This window comes from Candoia aspera, chromosome 4, assembly GCF_035149785.1.
Source record: "Candoia aspera isolate rCanAsp1 chromosome 4, rCanAsp1.hap2, whole genome shotgun sequence".
NCBI lineage: Eukaryota > Metazoa > Chordata > Lepidosauria > Squamata > Boidae > Candoia > Candoia aspera.
In genome coordinates this window covers 21,415,588-21,439,887 of record NC_086156.1, presented here as the reverse complement: position 1 = coordinate 21,439,887, position 24,300 = coordinate 21,415,588, and the positions used below count along the sequence as shown (strand labels likewise).

The 24,300-nt window shown below is 37.9% G+C and overlaps 1 protein-coding gene across 1 annotated transcript in view; it reads left to right on the top strand.

The window, feature by feature from the left end:
• STAM (signal transducing adaptor molecule) overlaps positions 1 to 23,758 on the top strand; it is a 30,313-nt gene extending 6,555 nt beyond the window's left edge. Inside the window, exons 3-14 of the mRNA XM_063303550.1 lie at positions 2,780 to 2,855; positions 2,945 to 3,040; positions 3,793 to 3,939; positions 5,578 to 5,668; positions 7,481 to 7,673; positions 11,038 to 11,132; positions 14,107 to 14,195; positions 16,148 to 16,235; positions 16,563 to 16,617; positions 20,498 to 20,651; positions 21,340 to 21,515; positions 22,606 to 23,758. Coding sequence (XP_063159620.1) covers positions 2,780 to 2,855; positions 2,945 to 3,040; positions 3,793 to 3,939; positions 5,578 to 5,668; positions 7,481 to 7,673; positions 11,038 to 11,132; positions 14,107 to 14,195; positions 16,148 to 16,235; positions 16,563 to 16,617; positions 20,498 to 20,651; positions 21,340 to 21,515; positions 22,606 to 22,858 — 1,513 coding nt within the window. The 3' untranslated portion in view covers positions 22,859 to 23,758. The remainder of the gene's footprint in view (positions 1 to 2,779; positions 2,856 to 2,944; positions 3,041 to 3,792; positions 3,940 to 5,577; positions 5,669 to 7,480; positions 7,674 to 11,037; positions 11,133 to 14,106; positions 14,196 to 16,147; positions 16,236 to 16,562; positions 16,618 to 20,497; positions 20,652 to 21,339; positions 21,516 to 22,605) is intronic.
• Positions 23,759 to 24,300: the final 542 nt, after the last annotated feature.

Genomic DNA, 24,300 nt, shown 5'->3' with positions numbered 1-24,300 from the left:
GAAAGGTAATACCTAGTTTTTAATGTGGGTTGATTTTAAAATAGGTTAAAGGGCTAGGAGAGTGTATGGAAAGCACTTTAAAATTATGATCAAATAGTTCTAGATGATAAAATTAAACTTTGTAATCTAATAGTACAGTTTACGTACTCAATCTGTATTAACTACTTAAGTGCCTGGAAATAAATCATTTATATAAATACAACTAAGTCTTGTATTTACACTATTTAAATAAACCAATACTTTGGAAACCAAGGTTTGTCTATATAATTTAGCACACATAACGCTTTGCTATATTTATCCTGTGTGAATGGTCTAATGAAAAGCATTGATTATTTACGTTTTTTTCCTTCAGTCTGTAATTCTGAGGTTATTGTCTGTTGATATGCTGTGTGTTACTTCTACTTAGTGATTATTGCATATTAGGGCAATGTGATTCAATGTTGCTATGAGGATTTTCCTTCGAGTGCATTTCAGGTCTATGACTCCCTGAACTATTGTTTAAGTTTCAGCAAAATTAAAATCCAGTTTTTTAAATAAAACTTTTAAATTATTGACTGCAGGTTAATTATTTGTCTAACTAACTACCTGAAATACCTTAACTGAAATAAGTTTCAGTTTAATAGCAGAAAAGCAAAATGAAATGTGCATTATCAAATAATAAAATACGTTTGAACTAATATTTTGTATTAGATGCCTTATTCTCTAGAGCCACCTTAAAACGTATGACTGTATTGATAAATATTCATTTTATTAAAGGGCTTCCTAATCAGTTACTTTTCATACAAAAGAAGAATATGAATCATTTTTCCAAACTCTTTTTCTTGTAATTTTATAGAAAACTTAATAGAGGCTACTGCCTGGAATAAGACAAGATTGCAGTTCCATACAGTGTGAAATGATCATATTATTTGGCTTATTTTCTGTAGTTAGTAGTGCCAGAATGATGCAGCAGTTTACAAAACACAGAGACTACCAATAAAGATAACCTATACTGAAATATAACCTCAACTACAGTTTCCTTCAGCTGGATATTGATACTTAATGAAAAATGAAATTGTATTTTTATATTATTCTTTTTTTTATCCCACCTTTTAGATAGAGAGAGAGAGATAGAGAGATATAGTGGCAAACATACCTAATACTCCTGCCTCCAATTTTCCCCACAACATCAACCCTGTGAGGTGGGTTGGGCTGAGAGAGAGCAGCTGGCCCAAAGACACCCAGCTGGCTTTCATGCCTACATTGTTCCCTGGTAGATGGCCTGTGTTGGGATCTAGAAGGTGGGAACTGGACCCTCTTCACCCTTACATTTCTCAGCAGCTTTTGATACCAACAGCTATGCTATCTTAGTGGACCGCCTGTGAGGGTTGGGATTGGAGGAACCTTTCTGCAGTGGTTTCACTTCTACCTTAAGGGCAATTCCAATCAGTAGTGGTAGGGGAGAAGCAGTTCTATTACTGGGTGCTTCAGTCTGGGTTGCAATAGGACTCTGTTTCTCCTCACTACTATCTAACATCTATAAGGCGCATTGGGAGAGGTCATCTGTTGATTTAGGGTGAAGTATTATCAGTGCACTAATGATATTCAGTTGAACATCTGCCACTCCAGGTCACACTGGAGATACTATTGAGGTCCTAACCCAATGTGCGTATAATGTACGTGGGAGTGACCTTGGGAGACAGGAGGAAGAGCCGCAGACTAGACAACAGACAAGTGGCAGCTGAGTCCGCAGAAGGAATGTGGGTGTGCAAATGTCTCAGAAGGGGCCCTTCCTAGTTTCTTGGAATGTAAAGGCGAGAGCGGGAGACATACTTTCAGACTTGCAAGATTCTTTTGATGTAACCTAACAAAGTTAGAACTAGTACTTCTGGGTGTGCTTTTTGTCTGGACTACCTCGCAAGGCTGACAGTGTGGAAGTTGTGAGGGTCCAGATGGGTAGAAACAAACTCCCAGCAAGAGTTAATTAGTGTTTGCCCTGAAACACGCTGGCTCCAGGACAGTGTTGGCTTTGGATGGGATCACTTTTCCCTGCAGGAACAGGTCCACCTAGGACTTGTGACTCATGCTGGAATGTGAGGTGGGAGCCATGCCAGGATTCCCTCCGGTCAGAGATGGGCAGTGACAAATTTGATAGATAGATAGATAGATAAATAGATAAATAAATACATGTCATTTGTTGAGCTGAGGCTGGTTGGGCCCACTGTCCTAACAGCCAGGAACCACGCTGAGACAAGGAGTAGGTCTCTAGTGTTTTATTACTGCTACATAACAGAATCCTAACAAACTGAAGAAGCGTGGGAAAACCCAGACATATAAACCCCAAAGACTAAGGCGGGCCCGATCTGTGTCTCTTTGAATGGCCACCTAATTCCTCAGTACTACGCATGTGCTTTACAGCCTGGATGGGAGCCCCCTGCTCGCCATCCTCACTCATGACACCAACTGCTCCTTTACCTAGAATGGGGTGCCTTGGCAACAATAAACTGAGTTATTTTCAGAGACAGCCCCATGTACTAAATGTGTGTGTCTGTCTCTGAAAATAACTCAGTTGATACAGAATGTGACAGGGATGCTAATGGGTAAGAACCACTATGCATGCATAACACTTTTTCCTGTGCTGCATTGGCTGCCAATTGACTTCTGAGTCCAATCCATTTTTACCTATAAAGTCCTATGGGTAAAAGTCCTATTGCTTCAGAGTATCTTAGGCACTACCTCCTGCAGGCTCTAGATAGCTTCTGTCAATAAATTTTAAAAACTACTTACTTTATTTGTTTAGGCCTAAGGACTGTCTTCGTTCTATTATGAAGAGAGTGAACCACAAGGATCCTCACGTTGCTATGCAGGCATTGACAGTATGTGGCTTTTTTTATTTAAAAAAAATCTTTTAAAATAAATTTGAATAGTTAAATACTTAACCTTGATTTTCCTTTCTTCTCTTTAGCTTCTTGGAGCATGTGTCTCAAATTGTGGTAAAATATTTCATTTAGAAGTATGTTCAAGAGATTTTGCAAGTGAAGTAAGCAGTGTGCTAAATAAGGTAATATATGTTTAAATTGTTTATACAGCTGTCAGTTTAAAGGAATCTTGTATTAGTATAAAAGGTAGATACACTTCACTATGAGTAATATACATATGGATAAAATAGCTGTACAATTGTCAGAGGAATTGCCATGATGCTGTCTTTTAGCAAAAGTAATACATTTCAGCATTTTTATGTTGAAGTGAGCACTAGTTCACGAAAGATCATGCGGTAATAAATGAATTGGTCCTTAAAGTACTACATGCTATTGTTAAACCTATCAATAGATGGTTGCTAATCCAGTTTGGGAAGGGAAGGCAGAAAAAAGCCCCTCCAATGTTTTAACAGCTAGTTATCAGAAGTCCCAATATATGAAATGTATTGATTTGAATGAATTTCCAAGGAAATCGAGCTCACTGTTGTCAGGACACTGTCTCTTGTTATTTGAATGCAGCACTTAAATAGAATTTTTTGATAATGAGAATGAACTCATTAAAGTTAATGCAACTCTTAAAGGAACTTTACCTTTTTTTCAGGAAGCCTGAAAAAAGACAGGCTACTTTAATGAATAGCCAAGAGGTGCTATATTTGCATGAGGTTCAAAGCACATTTTCAAAATCAATTTTTGAAAAATGGTTTTATACCCTGTGAATGGTCCTAGAAATTGGTGCCATTTGTCCCATGATACCAAGTCTGAAAAGGTAGTTAAGGCTAAATCTGATTATCTTAAACTAGGTCCAAATAATACAAATCTTTAATCCTTTTCACAGGGTCATCCAAAAGTCTGTGAAAAGTTAAAAGCACTCATGGTGGAATGGACAGATGAATTCAAGAATGATCCCCAACTTAGTCTAATATCTGCTATGATAAAAAACCTTAAGGAACAGGGTGTTATGTTTCCAGTTATTGGTTCACAGGTACAGTACTAATATATAACTATTATCTGTCTGTCCTTACAAACTGTCCTTGCTTCTACCATTTCTATGTACTGCTTCATATATTGCTTTTGTTCTTTAAACCTCACCTCTCTCTTTTTCAGGCTGTCATCAATTCCATATAACCATGACTTCCTGGGTCTTCCTCTTCCTCTTGCACCATTCAGTCTTCCTTTACATGGAAGGAATGAGCTTTAATTCTCTCTGTAGGACTAACTCACTTCAACACAATTTCATACTGTTCACTCATTTGGTATTCAGTCCATATTCATTTAACATTTATTTATTCTCCATCCTATCTCCTCTCATTTTACCATCTCAAATACACAATTCCTGCTATATTGATTTTCTGTCTCAGGCAACCAACTTGGTTTCTGATACATTGATTCTCAGATCTGCCAGTACATAATACAATTTGCCTAACATTTGCTGCTAATCATTTGGCTTCTCCATCACTGAGGGAGTTGGCAAGACCTAACTTGACGTCTTTTAATCCTCTTAGCAAAATTTACCACTGCTTGTGCTTCTGCAAGCAGTAAAACTGTCTGCCATTGTTACTGTATCCAGAATCATAGATTTGAAAACTGGGCCTGTGCCAAAAGTTGTCAGAGTTATGTAGCCTGTTCTGTGAGGAGTGAAGAGATGAACACATGAAGAACACAGCTTTGTAGAGGCTAAATACCTCCAGGACTCATGAACCCTTTCCCAGCCTTCAAAGATCACATGCCTAACCTGTCGTAGCAACTACAGACTGATTTTTTCCTGACCCCAGCAAAGAAATCAGTGGAGTGAGCATAATGAAGTACCACATCCATATCCATTTTTGCTGTTTTTATGAAGACAAGGGAACTTACGTGCAAAAAAGATTTTGCTTTTTAATTAAAGAAGAAGTCACTGTTAATTAGTTCACATAGATTATGCTCTTAGGTGTCACTTGTTTATTGAATTTGAAACAGATACACCAAGTACTGTTAATTCCAGAGTCATGTTTATATACCCATGAGTTTAGGCCTAAACTGTAGTAGTCCTCGACTTACGACTGTTTAATGGTGGTCCAAAGTTACTACGGCCTGGGAATGGGTGATTTAAGTCTTGTAAAGCACTGCCGAGTGTTGCAAAACATTGCGCACCCCCCCCCAGTCACATGATTGCATTTCAGGCACTTGGCAACCAGCTCTCATTTACGACTGGTTGCAGCGTCCCACGATCACATGGTCGTATTTTGTGAATTTTTTTGCCATGTTCCAGCAAAAACGCCCATCGAGGAAGCTGGATTCGCTTAATGGCTGCTGTGATTCGTTTAACGACCACCATAAAAATAGTCATACAATTGAGTCTGGTCATGTGGTGACTTGACTTAAGACCACAATGACTTATGATGGAAATGACTTACAGTCCCAATTGTGGTTGTAAGTCGAGGACTACCTGTACTTTCTGAATGGGTATGTGTAGAATTGTGCTTTTTAGAGCTAGCCGTATTTTTAGAGCTAGACTATTACTCTACTTGACTTTTCAAAATAGATTGGAAATATACTAAAGAAAAATACGGGACCACTTTTAATGGACTGAATATATTGCAGTGATTTTTTATTTAAGTATTGTCCTCTGTTCTTTGGCCAGGCTGCAGAACAAGCAAAAGCAAGCCCAGCTCTAGTGGCCAAAGATCCTGGAATAGTAGTGAACAAGAAAGAGGAAGAGGACCTAGCTAAAGGTTGGTTATGACATGATGATAATATAAACATTCCATGTTTACAGCAGGGATTGTTAAAATGTTATAAAAACGTATGATTCTACAGTTAGTAAGCTATATTAGCCTGCTTTATTTCCGTTCTTTGTATGAAAATGTAGTTTTGAAAATGTGGCATATATTCAGTAGGTTTTTGTTGTGAAATGAAAAAGTAGAAAAGAAGCTGGCCAAAACAATGATGCCAAAACCCATTTGGTTCTACAACAGATGTCCCTGGACTAAGTATTGCTCAGGACCAGTGGTGAAAGCAATGGCCATTTTCCAAAGAAGTAGAACACCAGGATAGCTGGCTCCAAAAGATGAATTATTATAAAACCAGCCTTGTAAAGAAGGAAGTCAAAAAAATTCAAAAAGAGCTTCCATGAGGCTTGCAGGTTGTTTGAAATCTTAGTGGAGATTTGGTCAGAATGTATTCTGCAGAGCCTTGAGAGTAAGATAAGATCAAGACAACACCACTATAGTTCATCAAGAATATAAAAAAAGGAAAAGAAAAAAAAACTTAGAAAAAGCTTTCTTCAAAATATTAAACTGCTATCCATATAGGTAAAGGTAAAGGTTTCCCTTGATGTAAAGTCCAGTCGTGTCCGACTCTAGGGGGCGGTGCTCATCTCCGTTTCTAAGCCTTGGAGCCGGCGTTGTCATAGACACTTCCGGGTCATGTGGCCAGCATGACTCACGGAACGCCGTTACCTTCCTGCCGAAGCGGTACCAATTCATCTACTCACATTTGCATGTTTTCAAACTGCTAGGTGAGCAGGAGCTGGGATTAACAACGGGAGCTCACCCCGCCGTGTGGTTTCGAACCGCCGACCTTCCGATCGACAGCTCAGCGGTTTAACCCGCAGCGCCACCGCGTCCCTGCTATCCATATAATAGCACCAAAAAGAGATACAAATGTGTGAAGTCATGAACACTGGGGCAAAAAATCCTAACTTCTGCACAGCTTGTAATTATAGGTGCATGATAAATAGTTTAATAATACTGCTGTTACTTCTTTGCATATGTGTTATTGAAGATTAAGCTGACCAGAAAGGGATCTAGGAGATATAGTAGACCTGATAATAATACTTGCATTGGATTTATATTCTGCCTTTCCATCAGAGGAAAATGTTATTGAAGCTGGCTAATAAGAATACTGTACAGTATAAAACAAATTAAAAAAAGAATTAAGCCAATAACAGAAAAACTAAAAGCCAACAAAAATCTGATGAAGACCATTATTAGTCTATTAGCTAATGTATTAGGTTAAATTGGAAAGTTATATTTTAACACTGTTTTTGATGACAGAAGGGATCAGTCGCTACTCCAAAGGGAGGGATATTCCACTGTGTGGAAATGAAACAGGAAAAAGCCTTTTTTGTTTTAGACAAGCAAGTCTTACTTACTTATATATCTAAGGTATCTTTTAAGTAGATAGGAGGTAGGTCTTCTTATATTTATATTGAAATGTAATTTATGAAGCATTTCCCCTTTCTTCCATTCTGCATAATCTGCTCCTCCCCAGATAACAGGTGTCTTAAATTTGAGTAATTTGTAAAAGTTGGAGTATGTCACCTGAGAATATTAAAACGGCAGATATGAAAACCAGTTCATGAACTTTATCCATTTTAGTAGGCATAATCATATATCTTCAATATAAGTTGTGTTGAGCTAGCTTAGGTGAATATTTTCACTTATTTTATTTTTGTGCAAATATTGTGCAAAGAAATTAATATTGCACAGCTGAAATGAACTAAATTTAATGAGAAGTCTTTTCTTGGTTTTATTACTTCACAGCTATTGAATTATCACTGAAAGAACAAAGACAACAGCAAACACCACTTTCCAGTCTTTATCCAAGCACTACAAGTCTCTTAACAAATCACAAACATGAGGGGCGGAATGTTCGGGCTATTTATGATTTTGAAGCTGCTGAAGATAATGAATTAACGTTTAAAGCTGGAGAACTTATCACTGTTCTTGATGACAGGTAAAAGGAATGCCTCTTAGGCACATAGAATTGTGAAATACTTTTGTACGTACTAGTTACTTTCAGTTTTTATAATGGCATTTCGATGCTGTTAGTTCAGCAGTCCTGAATGATCTTTGGACTTCACAGTTTTAAAATTTTTTGATTCACTTGAGTCAAATTATGCTTACCTTTTAGGCATTGCCTGAGTAGCCTAATGCTACCAATGCTGTTTTTTTCAGTCTTTGTGCTTTTTTTTAATGAAAGGACCCACTGAAATGAAAAGCCCTTAAACATAGTGGGCTGAATCCAGATGTGCCATTCCCAGAAAAGAAGGCCTTTTCTTCATGAGGTCTGTATGTGAATACAGCTGTCTGTGTAATTTGGATCTCAGAAGGTTGCACTGATGGCTGTCCTTGCTTTTAAGTGAACACAAGTGTAGCTTTCCTTTAGACCTCCTGCCTGAATAGATTGAGGTTGGAGAGTGGTGGGGCAGAGCTGCATCTCTGGCCTGTTTTTTCTCCACTTTGAGCTCTCCACACAAATGTCTGAACTGGGCTGGTCTTTTCAAGCATCAAAAAGTGTGGTTCTGTAATACACAATATTATACAATAGCCTCTGGTTCACACATAGGACAGCCATTTGTTTGGCATGTTAGTGATATGCAAACCTGCTCCTTAAGGCCTCAGTTTACATTTAAATCAGGTAACTGTGGCTTATTCAGCAGACCATGGTTTAAAAATCCTGACACGTATGAATTCATCTAGTATCTTCTGATAGATACAAATGTATCTTCTGCATTTGTTCTGGAGGATCAGCCTTCAATAAGACTCTTTACATGGCCTAATTTTGCAGTTAAGAAAATAATTGGGATTTAAAGAAGCATGAGCCGAATGAATTCATTTATTGTCATCTGAGAAACTTCACATCCTAAGGCGATAGCATATAACCATTCCCTTTCACAAAGCAAGCTCTAATGGCTGGAGAGGCCTACTAATGATTTGCAGTGCTCATTCCCCAACCATTTGGTCATTATAGTAAAGCATGGCCTCTCTTCTATCTTGTGCAGCATTCTTTTGCTGTATCAGAAAACAGTTCTTCCATGAAGGCCTCTTTGGATTCAAGTCAATATGTCATCTCGTATGATCATACTCAACAGTTCCATATATCCCTAACCCATTCAGAAGGTGATGGACATTGTCTAGAGAAGACAGTAAAAATGTCTAAAGCCTAAAATCTTTTTAAAACATCAACAAGAATGCATAAATCTCACTGGGAGGAGATGAACAGGGACAAATTAAATAAATAAATAAATAAAACAATTTACTACAGTGCAGTGAGTACAGGTGACAGGATACTAAAACTAAAACCTGAATTATAGAAACAAAAATGGCTAATTAATCAAAATAATTTAGACATAGAAAAAGTTCTACCTACTAAATGTTAAGACTATTAAGTAAAAATATAGAAATATCAGTTAATGTGAACATGAATATGTTTATATGGGAGATCATATATCGGTCAGTGATAGATAAGATATAATAGGATATAAAACCTGGACACAGTGTTAAGTGACTTATAAAAAGAGTAGTTTCCTATGTAGGACAATAGCAGAAAAAAAAATTGCCACTCTCCTGGTGATGTTTTATGGCTTTGGTCTGACAGCAATGAACAAATAAGATTGTCCTGAGGCCTACAGAAAAACTGAATTCAGTATTTTTTTTAATCCTTTTAAAAGTTGAGAATAGAATTTTATAGCAGTAATATATTTGAAATTGTGTTGTATTTTTTCTATTATTTACATTGCAGAGTTTAATGCTTGTATTCCCTGTGTTAGTATAGATCCAGTTACAGTTCTTGAGAAGGATTAAGAAACAGGTAGTCCTTGATTAACTATGATAATTGGGAGTGGAATTTCCGTTGCTAAGCGATGCGGTTATAAAGTGCGATGTCACGTGACCATGCCATTTTGTGATGGCTGTTCTGGCACTTCCGGTTGCCATTGTTAAGTGAATCCTGAACCATTGTTAAGTGCAACATCACATGGTCACCATTTGCAAATGGCGATCATGTGATTGTGGGACACTGTGACATAATTGTGAGCTAGTCACCAAGCATCTGGACTGCAATCACATGAACATAGGGACACTGCAATGGCCGGAACTTCGAGGACCAGTCTTAAGTACCACTTGTTCAGCACCATCATAAATTTGAATGTTCTCTGAATGAGTGGTTGTTATGTGAGGACCACCCAGTACAGTAACAGCAAAACACATTCTTGTAAGCAAGAAGACATTTTGGCTCTTGACAATCTATTGAATTTTGCCATTTGTTAGTAGTTGTGTGAATTATGCTTCCATCTTAATTATTTAGAAAAAAAAATCTAACAGCTGAGTATTTAAATGTAAACAGAAATGGAGTCTATTCCCATTCATATGCTCCTAGAGTTGCAGAAGTAGATAGCATATAAATGTGGATAAATTAATTTGCAGAATAGTATTCACATATATGTTCTTAATAAGTTTCCAGTTTTATTTAGTATAATTAATTTTTTTTAAATCAGTGTATTCCAGCACCCAAGTTCTTGTTCATTTATTATTGCTTAAAAATGAACAAAACCCAGTTTTTTAAAATCAGTTTCTCTGATTTTAGAATAGCATAGAGCAGTCTTTTTCAGCCCAGTGCCATGCAGTTTAATTTTGGCCATGGTGGCTAGGGCACCAATCTAAGAAAATTAATGTATTTTAGTGCCTGATGTCCTTTGGGTTTGGTTTCATTATTATAAAAGGGCACTAATTTCTAGAACATTAATTTTAAATGTTTTTTTTAAAAGTTTCAAGTCATAATTCAAGGCAGGTATTTTGGGTATTTTTAATCTCTTTATTTATGAGCAGCAACCCATTTGTAATACAGTCCCAGTCACCAGACATTGCAGGCAATGGACAAAAAACTGAATTAAGATGTTTAATGTTGTTTATTTAAATTGTATGTAAATTATGTAAAATTTATTACACTCCATAATTTAGGCTTCATAGACACTTAATTTTAACCAACACCATGTCCTCCCACTTGTTCTGTAAAATCAAGGTTTTACTGAACTCATGACTTTTACTAGTAGAAAGCTGCTCTTTAAAGATTCCTTGTGCGCTCATATTCCTTACAGTTCTCTGAAATAGTGGCTCCTTATCTTATTAGTTTCACATGAATTATTCATTTCTTAATAAATCTACAGCCAAATAAATCAGGGGGTGTATTTAATTTAGTGGCTGCAAGAATTAATCAAGGATGCTGTCCAAACGTATTTTGATGGGTAGAAATGGAATGCAACTTGTCACGCTGGACCCTTTATTTTCCCATTCTAAGTAGTTATTTTCATCTTCCATAGTGATCCAAACTGGTGGAAAGGTGAAACTCATCAAGGGACAGGATTATTTCCTTCCAATTTTGTAACTGCTGATCTTACTGCTGAACCAGAAATGAGTGAGTAATACAGTGAAAGAAAAGCCAAGTGTCGTGGATCTTTTGGGGGAGATGGTGCAAGAGCCAGAAACAGGCTAAATAATTTCCTTCAGAAATTACTGCTACAAAAAGTTTATTTTCCTTATAATATAAAGCCTCTTAGTTTTAGATTCTTATTTCTTTATTTTACTCTGTGTTCCTCTATCTTATTCTCTATCTAGTTCTACTTTATTTAAAATTCTCTATTAATGATGGTTCTGTCTTGTAACGATTCTAATATCTGTCACTTTTATCTCTGTCTGGGCTACTTCTTTTTAGCTTTTCAGCTTTCCCTGAGTCCTTCCCCACCTGCTCTGTCCTGCAGTCACGTGTGTAGCCCAAGAGACTGAATACTGGGGGGAGGCTGGCATCGCGTCAGCTCTTTCCATGCTGTGTGAAGGCGGTAGTGCTGTCAGGGATTTAGTTTTACTGACAGTTGGTGGCTGTGACTGCGGTCAGGACTCCCTCTTCTTGAATTAGTTGCCTTGTCAGAGTATAGCTTCTGGAGTTTCAGGTTTCTGTGTCTCCCTGCTGTCCACTTTCCATTGCTGTGTTGCAGGGTTGCTAGAGCTAGGCACAGCACCCTGGCGTTATTATTTTTGCTGTTGATGATACTGCATCTGCTAGTTACTCTTACTTGTTGGTGCTTGCTTATCAGCTGTTCCTATGGGGAAGGGCTGTGACCTCCCCTTGGCTCAGCTCCATTCTGTTGCCTTCAGCTCTTTCTTGGGCTTCTTTCTTTCTCTCTCATAATTCCTTTTTTCGCCATCACTGTCACACTTTCTCTTCAGCCCTCTTTAAAAATAGGGCCAAACCACCAAATAAGGAAAGGGCAGGCCACTTATAAGGTAAAAGGAGAAGAAGGGGGGCGTGAGCAATTTCTTTGCTGTGCATTCTCCCTCACAAGCATTAATTGTGACTTTTCTGTTCTTGCCCATCTTTGCCCTGATAAAGTGAGACCATTTGCAAGTTGTCTTCCCTGTTATTTATTGAATCATTAACTTTGCTGTTGAAAAATCCTTTCACTGTTTCCATAGACCATGTGAGAGAGGCTTTCTCACACAACATTTATTCCCTGTTAGAGAAGAATGAAGCTATGATGTCAATAGTGACCTAAACTAACTAACTAAACTAACTCATATAATGGAACTACAGAATAGTCTGACCTCAGTACTTGGGAATATTATAGAACTAATCAGAAAAGCCTTCCTGTGTAAGCACCTTGAAACCAATTGGCAATTACCAGAAGTCAGCATGTGTTTGTCAAAAACAACAACTAGCCAGGATAATACCTCATTTTTTGATCAGGTAGCTTCTTCAGAAGATTGTGGAAATGTTGTAGACATAGTATATCTTGATTTCAGCAAAGCATTTTACATTGCACCTCATTATATTCTGATTAGGCAGCTAATAAAATAAAGCTGGATAGGATGACAATTGTGTGGACATAACTCACTTGAAAATTATATTCAATTCATCAGTGATTCCTCATCGAATTGCAGTGGAAGTGTTGAATGGGCTATTACAAGATTCTGTCCTGGGTCCTGTTCTCTTCATTTTTCTTATTAACTGGAATGAAGAAGTGGAAGGAATGCTTTTCAGATTTGCGGATAACCCAAAATTAGGTGTGATACCCTAGGAGACTTAAATAAATAAAATTGATAGAGAAATGTGCTAAAAATAACAAAAAGAAAGTTTAAAAGACAAATACCAAGTTTTTTATTTAGGATACAGAAATCAAATGCACAGGAATAGAAATAGATTATTTGTCAATAGTTTGGTGGGAGAGTACTTGATTACTAATTGAATAGGAATCAGTAATTAAGTGGCTACAAAAAAGGGTAGGTACAACTTGAGTACAAGTACAATTTATTTCATTCCATTTTATTCTGCATTGGTCAGACTCGAGTTTTGCCTTCAGTTCTGGGCACTTCAGTTTAAGAAGCATTGAGGCAAACTGGAATAAATTCAGAAAAGAGCAACAAAGATGATCAGGGAACAAGAAACTAAGTCCTGTGAAAAGAGGTAGATGGAGCTGGGCTTTGAGAAGAGAAAGCTGGGATGGGGTGGGAATTGGGATACTACGCTTCAAATACTTAACAAGATATCACGAAGAAGCCAAGACCAGTTCTCTGTCATCTCAGAGGGCAGAACACGGACTAATGGATTTAAATTACCAGAAGGCTGGTTCTAGTTCAGTGTTGGAAGAAAACCTGGATTCCTGCACTGAGTAGGGAGTTGAATTAATGCCCTAAGTAGCCCCTTTCAGTTCTTCGGTTTCATAATCTATTTTAAGCCATCTAAGACAGAGGTTAATACCATGTTTGGAGGCACTGTTTTCCTTCAAGCCATCTTTTTTGTTTTCCCAGACCTACTTTCAGAAATGATAGAGAGGGTGCTTAATAAACAGATCTGAAAACAAAGAAGAGGGCTCAGTTTGTTTCTTGAACAACAAATGGGAAGTTGATTACATTTTAATAAGTTTATCTTCATGAGCTTTCTGAATAGAACATGTTTTTGAAATCTGTTCTATTCAAAAGGCTTGAAAAGACCATCTTATAATCAACTTCCTGTTTTAGTGATTTACAGAAGATGTCCTAAACATTAGAAAGACATATTTTGTGATGATATCTTATTATCATTTTACACATCCACCAATTGTCTATTAATTAATAGACATTTGAGATGCTGAATACTGATTTCTTCTTGTCCTTCTGATTTCCTCCTCTGTAACAGTTTGTTTCCAGCCCCTGAAAATGCTATTCTGCCTAATTGGCAGCCCACTGCCAGCAGGGTGTCTGAGCCCAGAGTAATATTCTGGCTGGAGGTAGGAAGGCACTGGGGGGTTGGAGCGCATCAGGAACCTGAATCTGTGTCAACACCTGATCTAAAGTTGTTTTCCACTGTAAACATCTGTCACTTTGTTCAGTACTCTTTCAATTTTTTTTTTCTGCAGTGAAGTCTGAAAAGAAAACGGTACAGTTCAGTGATGAAGTTCAAGTTGAAACAATTGAACCTGAACCTGAACCAGTTTATATTGATGAAGTACGTACAAAATCCGGGCATCAGTAAAGAATATGTGAAGTACTGTACTACCTTTTGATTTCAGAATTAGCAGTGTCCTTTCAATTGATGGAAGTACTAAAAAAAAACTGAACCAAATTTTCTTCTATTTTAAACATCCTAGGTTGTCACAATAGCTTTTACTTTTGGCTAAACAACTTTTTTCTTTTTTTGTTTTATAACGGCCTTTTCCCCTGTCTTTGAGTTTGATGATTCCCTCATTGTCTCTCCTTAGTAATCCCTGTATTATTTGGATCTCAGTTTTCTTGGGGATAACAGGATTTTCATCTTCTACTCTCTCTCATTTAATTGAAACGTTAATAAATATACTTTCTGGGCAGTAAATATAATGGAAGCTGATAGTATTTACCAGGGTTGTGCATGCTTCAAAAATTATTTTGAAGAAATGCTGCAGAATTCACACCAGCACAGTGCTGTGAAAGCATAGAAGCCTGAGAGAGACACGGTCACTTAATGAGAAGCACACAAGGTCTTCTCAAAGCCTTTTCTGTTTGAGTGCAGAGATTTAATATTTACTTCCAAATTACCATCCACTGGATCACACTTAATTATTACTTTTATGGTCGAGTGTCTGTTCCTGCATATAGATTTTTTGGAGTGATGAACAAGTCAAATATATATCAAAAGACAACGGAATAAGTCTTTTGATAAATGTTCCATAAAAAGATTTAAATGTTTTAAAGCCTAGTTTCTTGTTTCATTATAATATTTACCTTTTCTACAAAAAGATTTGTCATATGAATGGCGTAGAAGAATTTAGAGGATTATCTGTGTTATATTTTATCTATTTCGCTATCCCTTCTTTCATTTTATTTGCTATTATATCACTAGGTGGTAGTGTTGCTGCAGTTAATGAGTAGCAATCAGGTTCAGCTATTGCTTCATAAAGATTTCTGACAATAGCCTATATGTGTTAGAAATAACCTATATGCGTTAAGGATATGGTCACTGGAAATTATTCTTAGTATTGTGAATGCTTTATATTTTCGAACATATGAATTATTACTTTTATTTTATGCCAGTTAATAGGTTTGCTGCAGTTACCTGTAAATATCCTTTGAGAACTATATTTACATTTGCAGAACAATTGTGTAAAACTTAATTTGACCAGTATTGCTTTAACTCAGTGATATTTATTAAACATTTACATGAATATATTAAAAATGTATTTTTGTTGTTGGTTTACCACAATTTATTTTCTACAAATCATATTTGAAACTTCCATCTTCATTAAGAAATGCTGTTCATGTAAAGATAGGTTTAATTGAAATAAATCTGGTGTAAATATACAGTTGTATTATTAAACCTGCTTGCAGCTGGCCTGATAATGCTGGTAATGTTCTGTCATAAAAGTGAGTCTTTGAATGTTTGGCATATAATTTAAGTTTTAAAAAAAACCCGCTATTACATAGTCTATGAGAGCCAGTTTGGTGTACTGGTTACGGTACCAGGCTAGAACTTGGGAGACCCTGAGTTCTAGTCCTGCCCTAGGCACAAAGCCAGCTGGGGGACCCTGGGCCAGTCATTCTCTCTCAGCCCTGGGGAGGAAGCAGTGACAAATCACTTCTGAAGTCTTGCCAAGAACACTGCAGGGACTTGTCCAGGCAGTCGTCAGGAGTGAAGACTAACTCTAAGGCACCAACACCGCCAAAACACATAGTCCATACATAGAAACAATGTAATTACTTCTGCATGTTGGAATGAGGCTTGATCTTCTGTTTTTCATCCACCTCAATGCCACATGACAAGCCTGTTTGCAGTTAAATGGACTTTTAAAATTAAGTTCTGATACCTTGGGGCAGGTGAGGGGGGAAGGAGAGGACTGGATTTTGAAGGAAAGAAAAAAAGTATGTTCAAGTTGTCGGGCACACCTCATGCAGTTACAAATATAGAATTTGTATGTCATATTCTAGGATAAAATGGACCAACTGCTGCAGATGTTGCAAAGTGCAGATCCAACAGATGATCAGCCAGACCTTCCAGAGCTAATCCATCTTGAAAGTAGGCGTTCTTTCCTTAACTCTCTGTATAGATTCACACAACTGGCCCCTTCCTAAGAACTTTTGCTTCAGAAACTGTGCTAAGCTAAACTACTCCTACTACTTCTGCAAAACTAGCTTTCGTTAACTGCCTTAAATCTTTTTTGTTTATTAATTCAGTTACACAAACCATTTTAGTTAGTTCTGTTGTCTGATGACATCATTTATCTACCACACTTGTTTATTTGTTTGAAATGTTATCGAATAAGGAATCTGGAAGTAATACAATGCTAACATCTACAACAGCTGGAGCAACTAAAGCGTATTAATATCTCTACTTTATTTCTAGCAATGTGCCATCAAATGGGACCTCTCATTGATGAAAAGCTAGAAGATATTGACCGGTAAGCATAGCAGTAGACTTGGTATCTTATAGTAGGGATTGGCAACCTTTTCATGGCCAAAGACAGTATTAACATTTGTGGGGGGTGGGGGGAAGAGCTACAAAGTTACGAGATTATATCCCACAGGCTTGGGCAACGCTGGGTTTCAGAAGAATTTTTGGAGGTTTGTAACTGTAGTGTCTTCAGCAAAGGATCGTTACCTTGTTGTGGTACTGGAGCTTGAGCACCTCAATGATGCCATGAGCTAAACTGTGAAGGGCCACCCAAGACGGGAAGGTCATGACAGAGAGGTCAGACTAAATGCGATCCCTGGGGAAGGTAATGGCAACCCACCCCAGTATTCTTGCCGTGAAAACTAAATGGATCAGTACAACCAGAGATATGTCGGTATACCATCAGAAGATGAGACCCCCGGGTTGGAAGATGGTCAAAATGCTACTGGGGAGGAACAGAGGATGAGTTCAACTAGCCCCAGACGTGATGACGCAGCTAGCTCAAAGCCGAAAGGACGGCTAGCGGCCGACGGTGCTGGTGGTGAATGGCGAATCCGATGTTCTAAGGATCAACACGCCATTGGAACCTGGAATGTAATATCTATGAGCCAGGGCAACTTGGATGTGGTTATTGGTGAGATGTCAAGATTAAAGATAGACATTTTGGGCATCAGTGAACTGAAATGGACTGGAATGCGCCACTTCACATCAAATGACCACCAGATCTACTACTGTGGACAAGAGGACCACAGAAGAAATGGAGTAGCCTTCATAATTAATAGTCAAGTGGCTAAAGCAGTGCTTGGATACAATCCAAAAAACGATAGAATGATCTCAATTCAAATTCAGGGCAAGCCAACTAACATCACAGTGATCCAAATATACGTCCCAACCACAGATGCTGAAGAAGCTGAAGTAGAGCAGTTCTATGAGGATCTGCAGCACCTACTGGACAACACGCCTAAAAGAGATGTTATTTCCATCGCAGGAGACTGGAATGCTAAGGCGGGCAGTCAAACGACACCTGGAATTACAGGTAAGCATGGCCTGGGAGAACAAAACGAAGCAGGAAATAGGCTGATAGAATTTTGCCAAGACAACTCACTCTGCATAACAAACACTCTCTTCCAACAACCTAAGAAGTCCTTTATACATGGACTTCACCAGATGGACAACACCAAAATCAGATTGACTACATCCTTTGCAGCCAACGGTGGCGGACATCTATACAGTCGGTAAAAACAAGACCTGGAGCTGACTGTAGATCCGATCGCAAACTTCTTCTTGCACAATTTAGGATCAGACTAAAGAGATTAGGGAAGACCCACAGATCAGCTAGATATGAGCTCACGAATATTCCTCAGGAATATGCAGTGAAGGTGAAGAATAGATTTAAGGGACTGGACTTAGTAGATAGGGTCCCGGAAGAACTATGGACAGAAGTTCGCAACATTGTCCAGGAGGCGGCAACAAAATACATCCCAAAGAAAGAGAAAACCAAGAAGGCAAAATGGCTGTCTGCTGAGACACTAGAAGTAGCCCAAGAAAGAAGGAAAGCAAAAGGCAACAGTGATAGGGGGAGATATGCCCAATTAAATGCAAAATTCCAGAGGTTAGCCAGAAGAGACAAGGAATTATTTTTAAACAAGCAATGTGTGGAAGTGGAAGAAGACAATAGAATAGGAAGGACAAGAGACCTCTTCCAGAAAATTAGAAACGTTGGAGGTAAATTCCAGGCCAAAATGGGTATGATCAAAAACAAAGATGGCAAGAACCTTACAGAAGAAGAAGAGATCAAGAAAAGGTGGCAAGAATATACAGAAGACCTGTATAGGAAGGATAACAATATCGGGGATAGCTTTGACGGTGTGGTCAGTGAGCTAGAGCCAGACATCCTGAAGAGTGAGGTTGACTGGGCCTTAAGAAGCATTGCTAATAACAAGGCAGCAGGAGATGACGGCATCCCAGCTGAACTGTTCAAAATCTTGCAAGATGAGGCTGTCAAGGTAATGCATGCTATATGCCAGCAAATTTGGAAAACACAAGAATGGCCATCAGACTGGAATAAATCAACTTATATCCCCATACCAAAAAAGGGAAACACTAAAGAATGTTCAAACTATCAAACAGTGGCACTCATTTCACATGCCAGTAAGGGAATGCTCAAGATCCTGCAAGGTAGACTTCAGCAATTCATGGAGGGAGAATTGCCAGATGTACAAGCTGGGTTTAGGAAAGGCAGAGGAACTAGGGACCAAATTGCCAATATCCGCTAGATAATGGAAAAAGCCAGGGAGTTTCAGAAAAACATCTATTTCTGTTTTATTGACTATTCTAAAGCCTTTGACTATGTGGACCATAACAAATTGTGGCAAGCTCTTAGTGGTATGGGGATACCAAGTCATTTTGTCTGCCTCCTGAAGAATCTGTATAACGACCAAGTAGCAACAGTAAGAACAGACCACGGAACAACGGACTGGTTTAAGATTGGGAAAGGAGTACGGCAGGGCTGTATACTCTCACCCTACCTATTCAACTTGTATGCAGAACACATCACGCGATGTGCTGGGCTTGAGGAATCCAAGGCTGGAGTTAAAATCGCTGGAAGAAACATGAACAATCTCAGATATGCAGATGATACCACTTTGATGGCTGAAAGTGAAGAGGAACTGAGGAGCCTTATGATGAAGGTGAAAGAAGAAAGTGCAAAATCTGGCTTGCAGCTAAACCTCAAAAAAACCAAGATGGCAACCAGCTTGATTGATAACTGGCAAATAGAGGGAGAAAACGTGGAGGCAGTGAAAGACTTTGTATTTCTAGGTGCGAAGATTACTGCAGATGCTGACTGCAGTCAGGAAATCAGAAGACGCTTAATCCTTGGGAGAAGAGCAATGACAAACCTCGATAAAATAGTTAAGAGCAGAGACATCACACTGACAACAAAGGCCCGCATAGTTAAAGCAGTGGTGTTCCCCGTAGTAACATATGGCTGCGAGAGCTAGACCATAAGGAAGGCTGAGAGAAGGAAGATAGATGCTTTGGAACTGTGGTGTTGGAGGAAAATTCTGAGAGCGCCTTGGACTGCAAGAAAATCAAACCAGTCCATCCTCCAGGAAATTAAGCCAGACTGCTCACTTGAGGGAATGATATTCAAGGCAAAACTGAAGTACTTTGGCCACATAATGAGAAGACAGGACACCCTGGAGAAGATGCTGATGCTAGGGAGAGTGGAAGGCAAAAGGAAGAGGGGCCGACCAAGGGCAAGGTGGATGGATGATATTCTAGAGGTGACCCGTCCCTGGGGGAGCTGGGGGTGTTGACGACCGACAGGAAGCTCTGGTGTGGGCTGGTCCATGAAGTCGCAAAGTCAGAAGCGACTGAATGAATAAACAACCACAAAAAACTAGTGTGCCTGTTTTAGAGCTTATACTATGGACATTTCTACCCAACTTTTTAAAAATAATGTATGTTAATACCATTTAGCCTTTTTAATAATAGTCATTATTGTTTCCATTTTCCCATTTGAGAAGGCGTGCATTGGTTCCTTACTGGCAGCTACTTGGGATTTGGGCCATATGGTCACTACCTTTAGGCAGTCAGTCTGTTTTTTCAGGTATTTCCATCCTGTGAAAGCATTAGATTATTTCCTTGCAATTCTTTTCTTTTTTAAAAGGGTTGTGGGAAGGGTTGGAAGGTTTTTGGGTTGCTGTTAGGAAGCAAGAGAGCTGTCCTTCTGTAAAAGGCTGTTACTGGTAGCTTTGGGCTTCTACTTTTAGCTTGCAATGGAAGGATTTTTATTTCTTTTTAACTGATAAACTATTAACAACTAAGTCATGAAGCTAACCTGTATTCAAAGAGTATTATTTATATTGATTTGTTTCACCCAGGAAGCATTCAGAACTTTCGGAGCTCAATGTAAAAGTAATGGAAGCCCTCTCACTATATACTAAGTTGATGAATGAAGATCCAATGTACTCCATGTATTCAAAATTGCAAAACCCACAATACTATATGACTCAGTCTAATGTTTCTAACTCTCAGGTATGCACCTGGATGTTTTAAAAACCTGTAGAGATAATTGTCTCATGTTTGACCCAAATCTTTACAAAGCTGTTAATATAATAGTCACAAATTATCAGTGCTGTTCAGAACTAGTGAGGCTTGTGTTGTACATTTTTTTTAAAATTATGGGGAGGGGAGGCAGTATTAATGTGAAATAAATCATAAATATAATGAGACTACATTATCTGCCCAGAGTCATGAAACCTAATTTATTATACTCCAGTTTTACCAAATAGAATCAAGACACATAGTAAACTACATTCATCTTGGACAGAAATGATCGATGGATAGATGATATGCCATCAAGCTGGTGTTGCTTCTTAGCGACCACATAGAGATTTTCTCCATGACAATCTATCCCTAACCTGGTCCTTCAGGTCTTCCAATGGTATGCCCATCACCACTGTAATTGAGTCCACATGGAAAAAATGACATAGCGTTTAAGAGTTTGTAAGGGATGGGGTGTATTTTTAAGATTGGGTATGAGGAGAGACTCTAGTTAATATATTGTCAAATAATAATGAAGAAGAGATTAGTGAACCTGGATTTCTGTTCTTAAGCTGCAAGTAAATATTGCTAGAGTCTTTTGGTTTTTTTGGCTTTAAATTAATGAGCATTAAGTTGAAAATGAAATGGCTTATTCTTGTGTTTTGTCTCGTTTTTTTAGGTTTATCCAGGACAGCCTCAAAGCAATGCTTATTTGGTGGGAGGGAATGCACAGATGAGTCACGTGCAAGGCTACAATCTCCCATCAGAGCAACTTCCATCCCTTAATCAAGGCACAGCTCCTCCAGTAGCAAGTTCTGGGTTACCTAGCCAGTCCGTCCAGGCATCTTATACAAAGTAATTGTAAAAATTAAAATATCCAACTTTTAATTTAAACTCAACTAACCAGTCTTAAAATGGAAATTGACAGAAACTTTCAGCATCAAATTATCTTGAATTGTTCATTTCCATGAGCTTTTTAATGTATTTGATTTGTTCTTCATTTTAAAAGAACATGGATAAAATCAGAATGAAAACACTAATTGTAGTAGAGTTCCAAAAATTAGTTTTATTATTTAGGATTACTCAGGAATGAGTCTCATTTTGAGTGTTAATATAATCAGAGATGTTTAGAATTCTCTGAAAAACTATTTTGGGAGGAAAAGCCATAACATTCCTGTTCATGGTAGCCAGAAGACTGCAGACATCTTAGGAACAATATGTCCCTCCCTAGATACCCAGGGTGACTTTTCCTTCTCTTACCTTAAGCACTTGTTTGTGATAAAGGAGCTTTTTTGAAGTTAAATTACAGGTTACCATATCTTGAGATACTCTGTGTAATCAAGCGTGGAGTGTGAATATCTTCCAAAGATAATCTGCCAGGACAAAAAATTGAACGTGTTTTATAGAGTAGGGTATGGATAAGAGCCCTGAAAACTTGGTATGTCCACCAATGACGTTTAGTAATAATTCACATTAAATATCAATAAATCATGTGACCTAACTTGACTAGCCTTCCGAGAAGTCAGTTTGTGTTCTTTCTTAAATTGGATTATATTTCAAGCATAAAAACAGTGAAAAATTAAGGCAAGGCTCCAGTGCAAAAAATAAAGAGAAGAACCTCAAAAGATAAAAGTCCTAGTTTATCTGAGCCCAATTAGTACAGTTAAGAGATTACTCATGTAAACAGAAGAACTGTCGAAACAGTTTTGTATGCACTGAAACATCTGAAGAAACTGGTTTAAATGCCTGTGCTGGGAAGACTTGACTAAATGCTTTAGTATTTATTACTCCAAATACTTTGTCTTAACTATTTCTTTACTGGGGTTGGAAAAGAAGCCCAAATTTGTTTGCATGTATATATTTATAAAATAATTTTTATTAATTTTGTGAACCTTGTTTTGTACTCTTTTGTTTATCTTGTTTTCCTTCCTATCTCTGTTTTTAGCACGATGGTTGGTTCTGTTCCAGGAAGCACGTATTCCAGCCAAGCTTCAGTCTACAGTCCTTCCCCTGCTGCTCCTGCTGATGCTGCTGCTTATCAGAATTCTGGAACTCTGTCTCAGGTGCCAGGTTATAATTTAGTCACCTCAACTCTTCCCCAGCCTCCGGGAAACCAACCTCCTCCTCCACCACCACCACCACCACAGCAGCCTCCATCATCACAACAAAATACTTATTCACAGAAGGCATTACTATAGGGTACAGGACTTTGGATTCCTAATCTACTCTAACCTCTGTTGAAGGCAGTTTACAAAGTTACGAGTTTATTTCTTTAATATCTTAAACATGGGTTATCCTTGGCTTAATAGGAATCTCTCTTGGTGAACAAGTATAATGATTCTATTTGCACTGACTTTTTAGGATTTTTTTTAAGTTTGGAAAAGGAATTAAAATATTTAGGATGTTTAATTCCTTTAAAAATGCCTAAACATTGGTACAAATTATTTATGTCTGCTGAAACTGTTGAGTTTGTGAAGATTCAACTCAGCAAATTGTTGTGGCAAATATGTAATGTACATATAATGTGTTTGTGTTAGTGGCTGTTCTGAATTACTCTAGTGATCATGTGAATATATAACAGTGTTAAAAATTTACATTACTGTTTTATTGATCATGAACCATGGTCATAGATGGACCATGTTCATGAATTTTGTAAGAATGTCTGCTCTACCCACATACTGTATCTCAAATTTTTACAGGTTGTGGATATGTTCTTGAACCTGAACTGCTTGGTTTTCATTGATAATACACTGAATGCAGTTGTGTTCCTTTCTGCCTTCCTGTAGCCTGTGGATGCTATGAGATGATTATCTACCAAAGTAGGCTAGAACTTCAGACACTCTTCATTCAGAAAACAATTTGTGCTTATCAGTAATGGTTTCAAAACAATAAGTGGCAGGCTGCTAAATTTATGGGACCATGAAACAAAACTGTTTTATCTTTACTGTTTAAATGATATAACTTACATTTCCATGCTAGTTTTATGTAACCTGGATGCTGAGTGGGGCACTTTGGATGTGAGTGAATGACATTTTTAAACTGGAATAATGAAAGCACTACATTTATTAAAGTCTTGTTGAAGACTGCCATAATTGCCACATTCTTTGTGTGTTTTGTTAAAAACATTCTTTTTCCTGGTTTCTGTGTAGTCTTTATAGGGATTCTGTATCTATGCAGAGCAATTTCAAGTGCATGGTGAAGTTCTAGACAGAGAAATGCCTCCAAGATCAACTTCGATTAAGGAAATAATTAATTTAACTACTCGTGGCTCAAGTTGTTGAACCAGGCACCTTAAAACAGCTATATGAATGAGAGCCCTGGAGTTTGTTACCTGATCCAGCAAAGGAATCATATATGAATGAATCTAGTTAAGGACACCAGTTTATTATTGGTTTCTTTGGCAAATACTATTCTAAATTGATAATTGCTTAAAAAAACAGTTTTTTAAGCAGCAGCTTCTACATTCTTTTGGATTCTTTCTTAGGTCATAGTATGTGGGTTTGGATATTAATCTATTCATCTCGTTTTTAGAAGGGCACTGAGAGTATTACCAGATGTATCGATATACTTCTCAGACCATTTCTCTATGCTTCTAGAGCTACAGCCACCTCCATTTTAGATACTAAATACTAAGAAATTC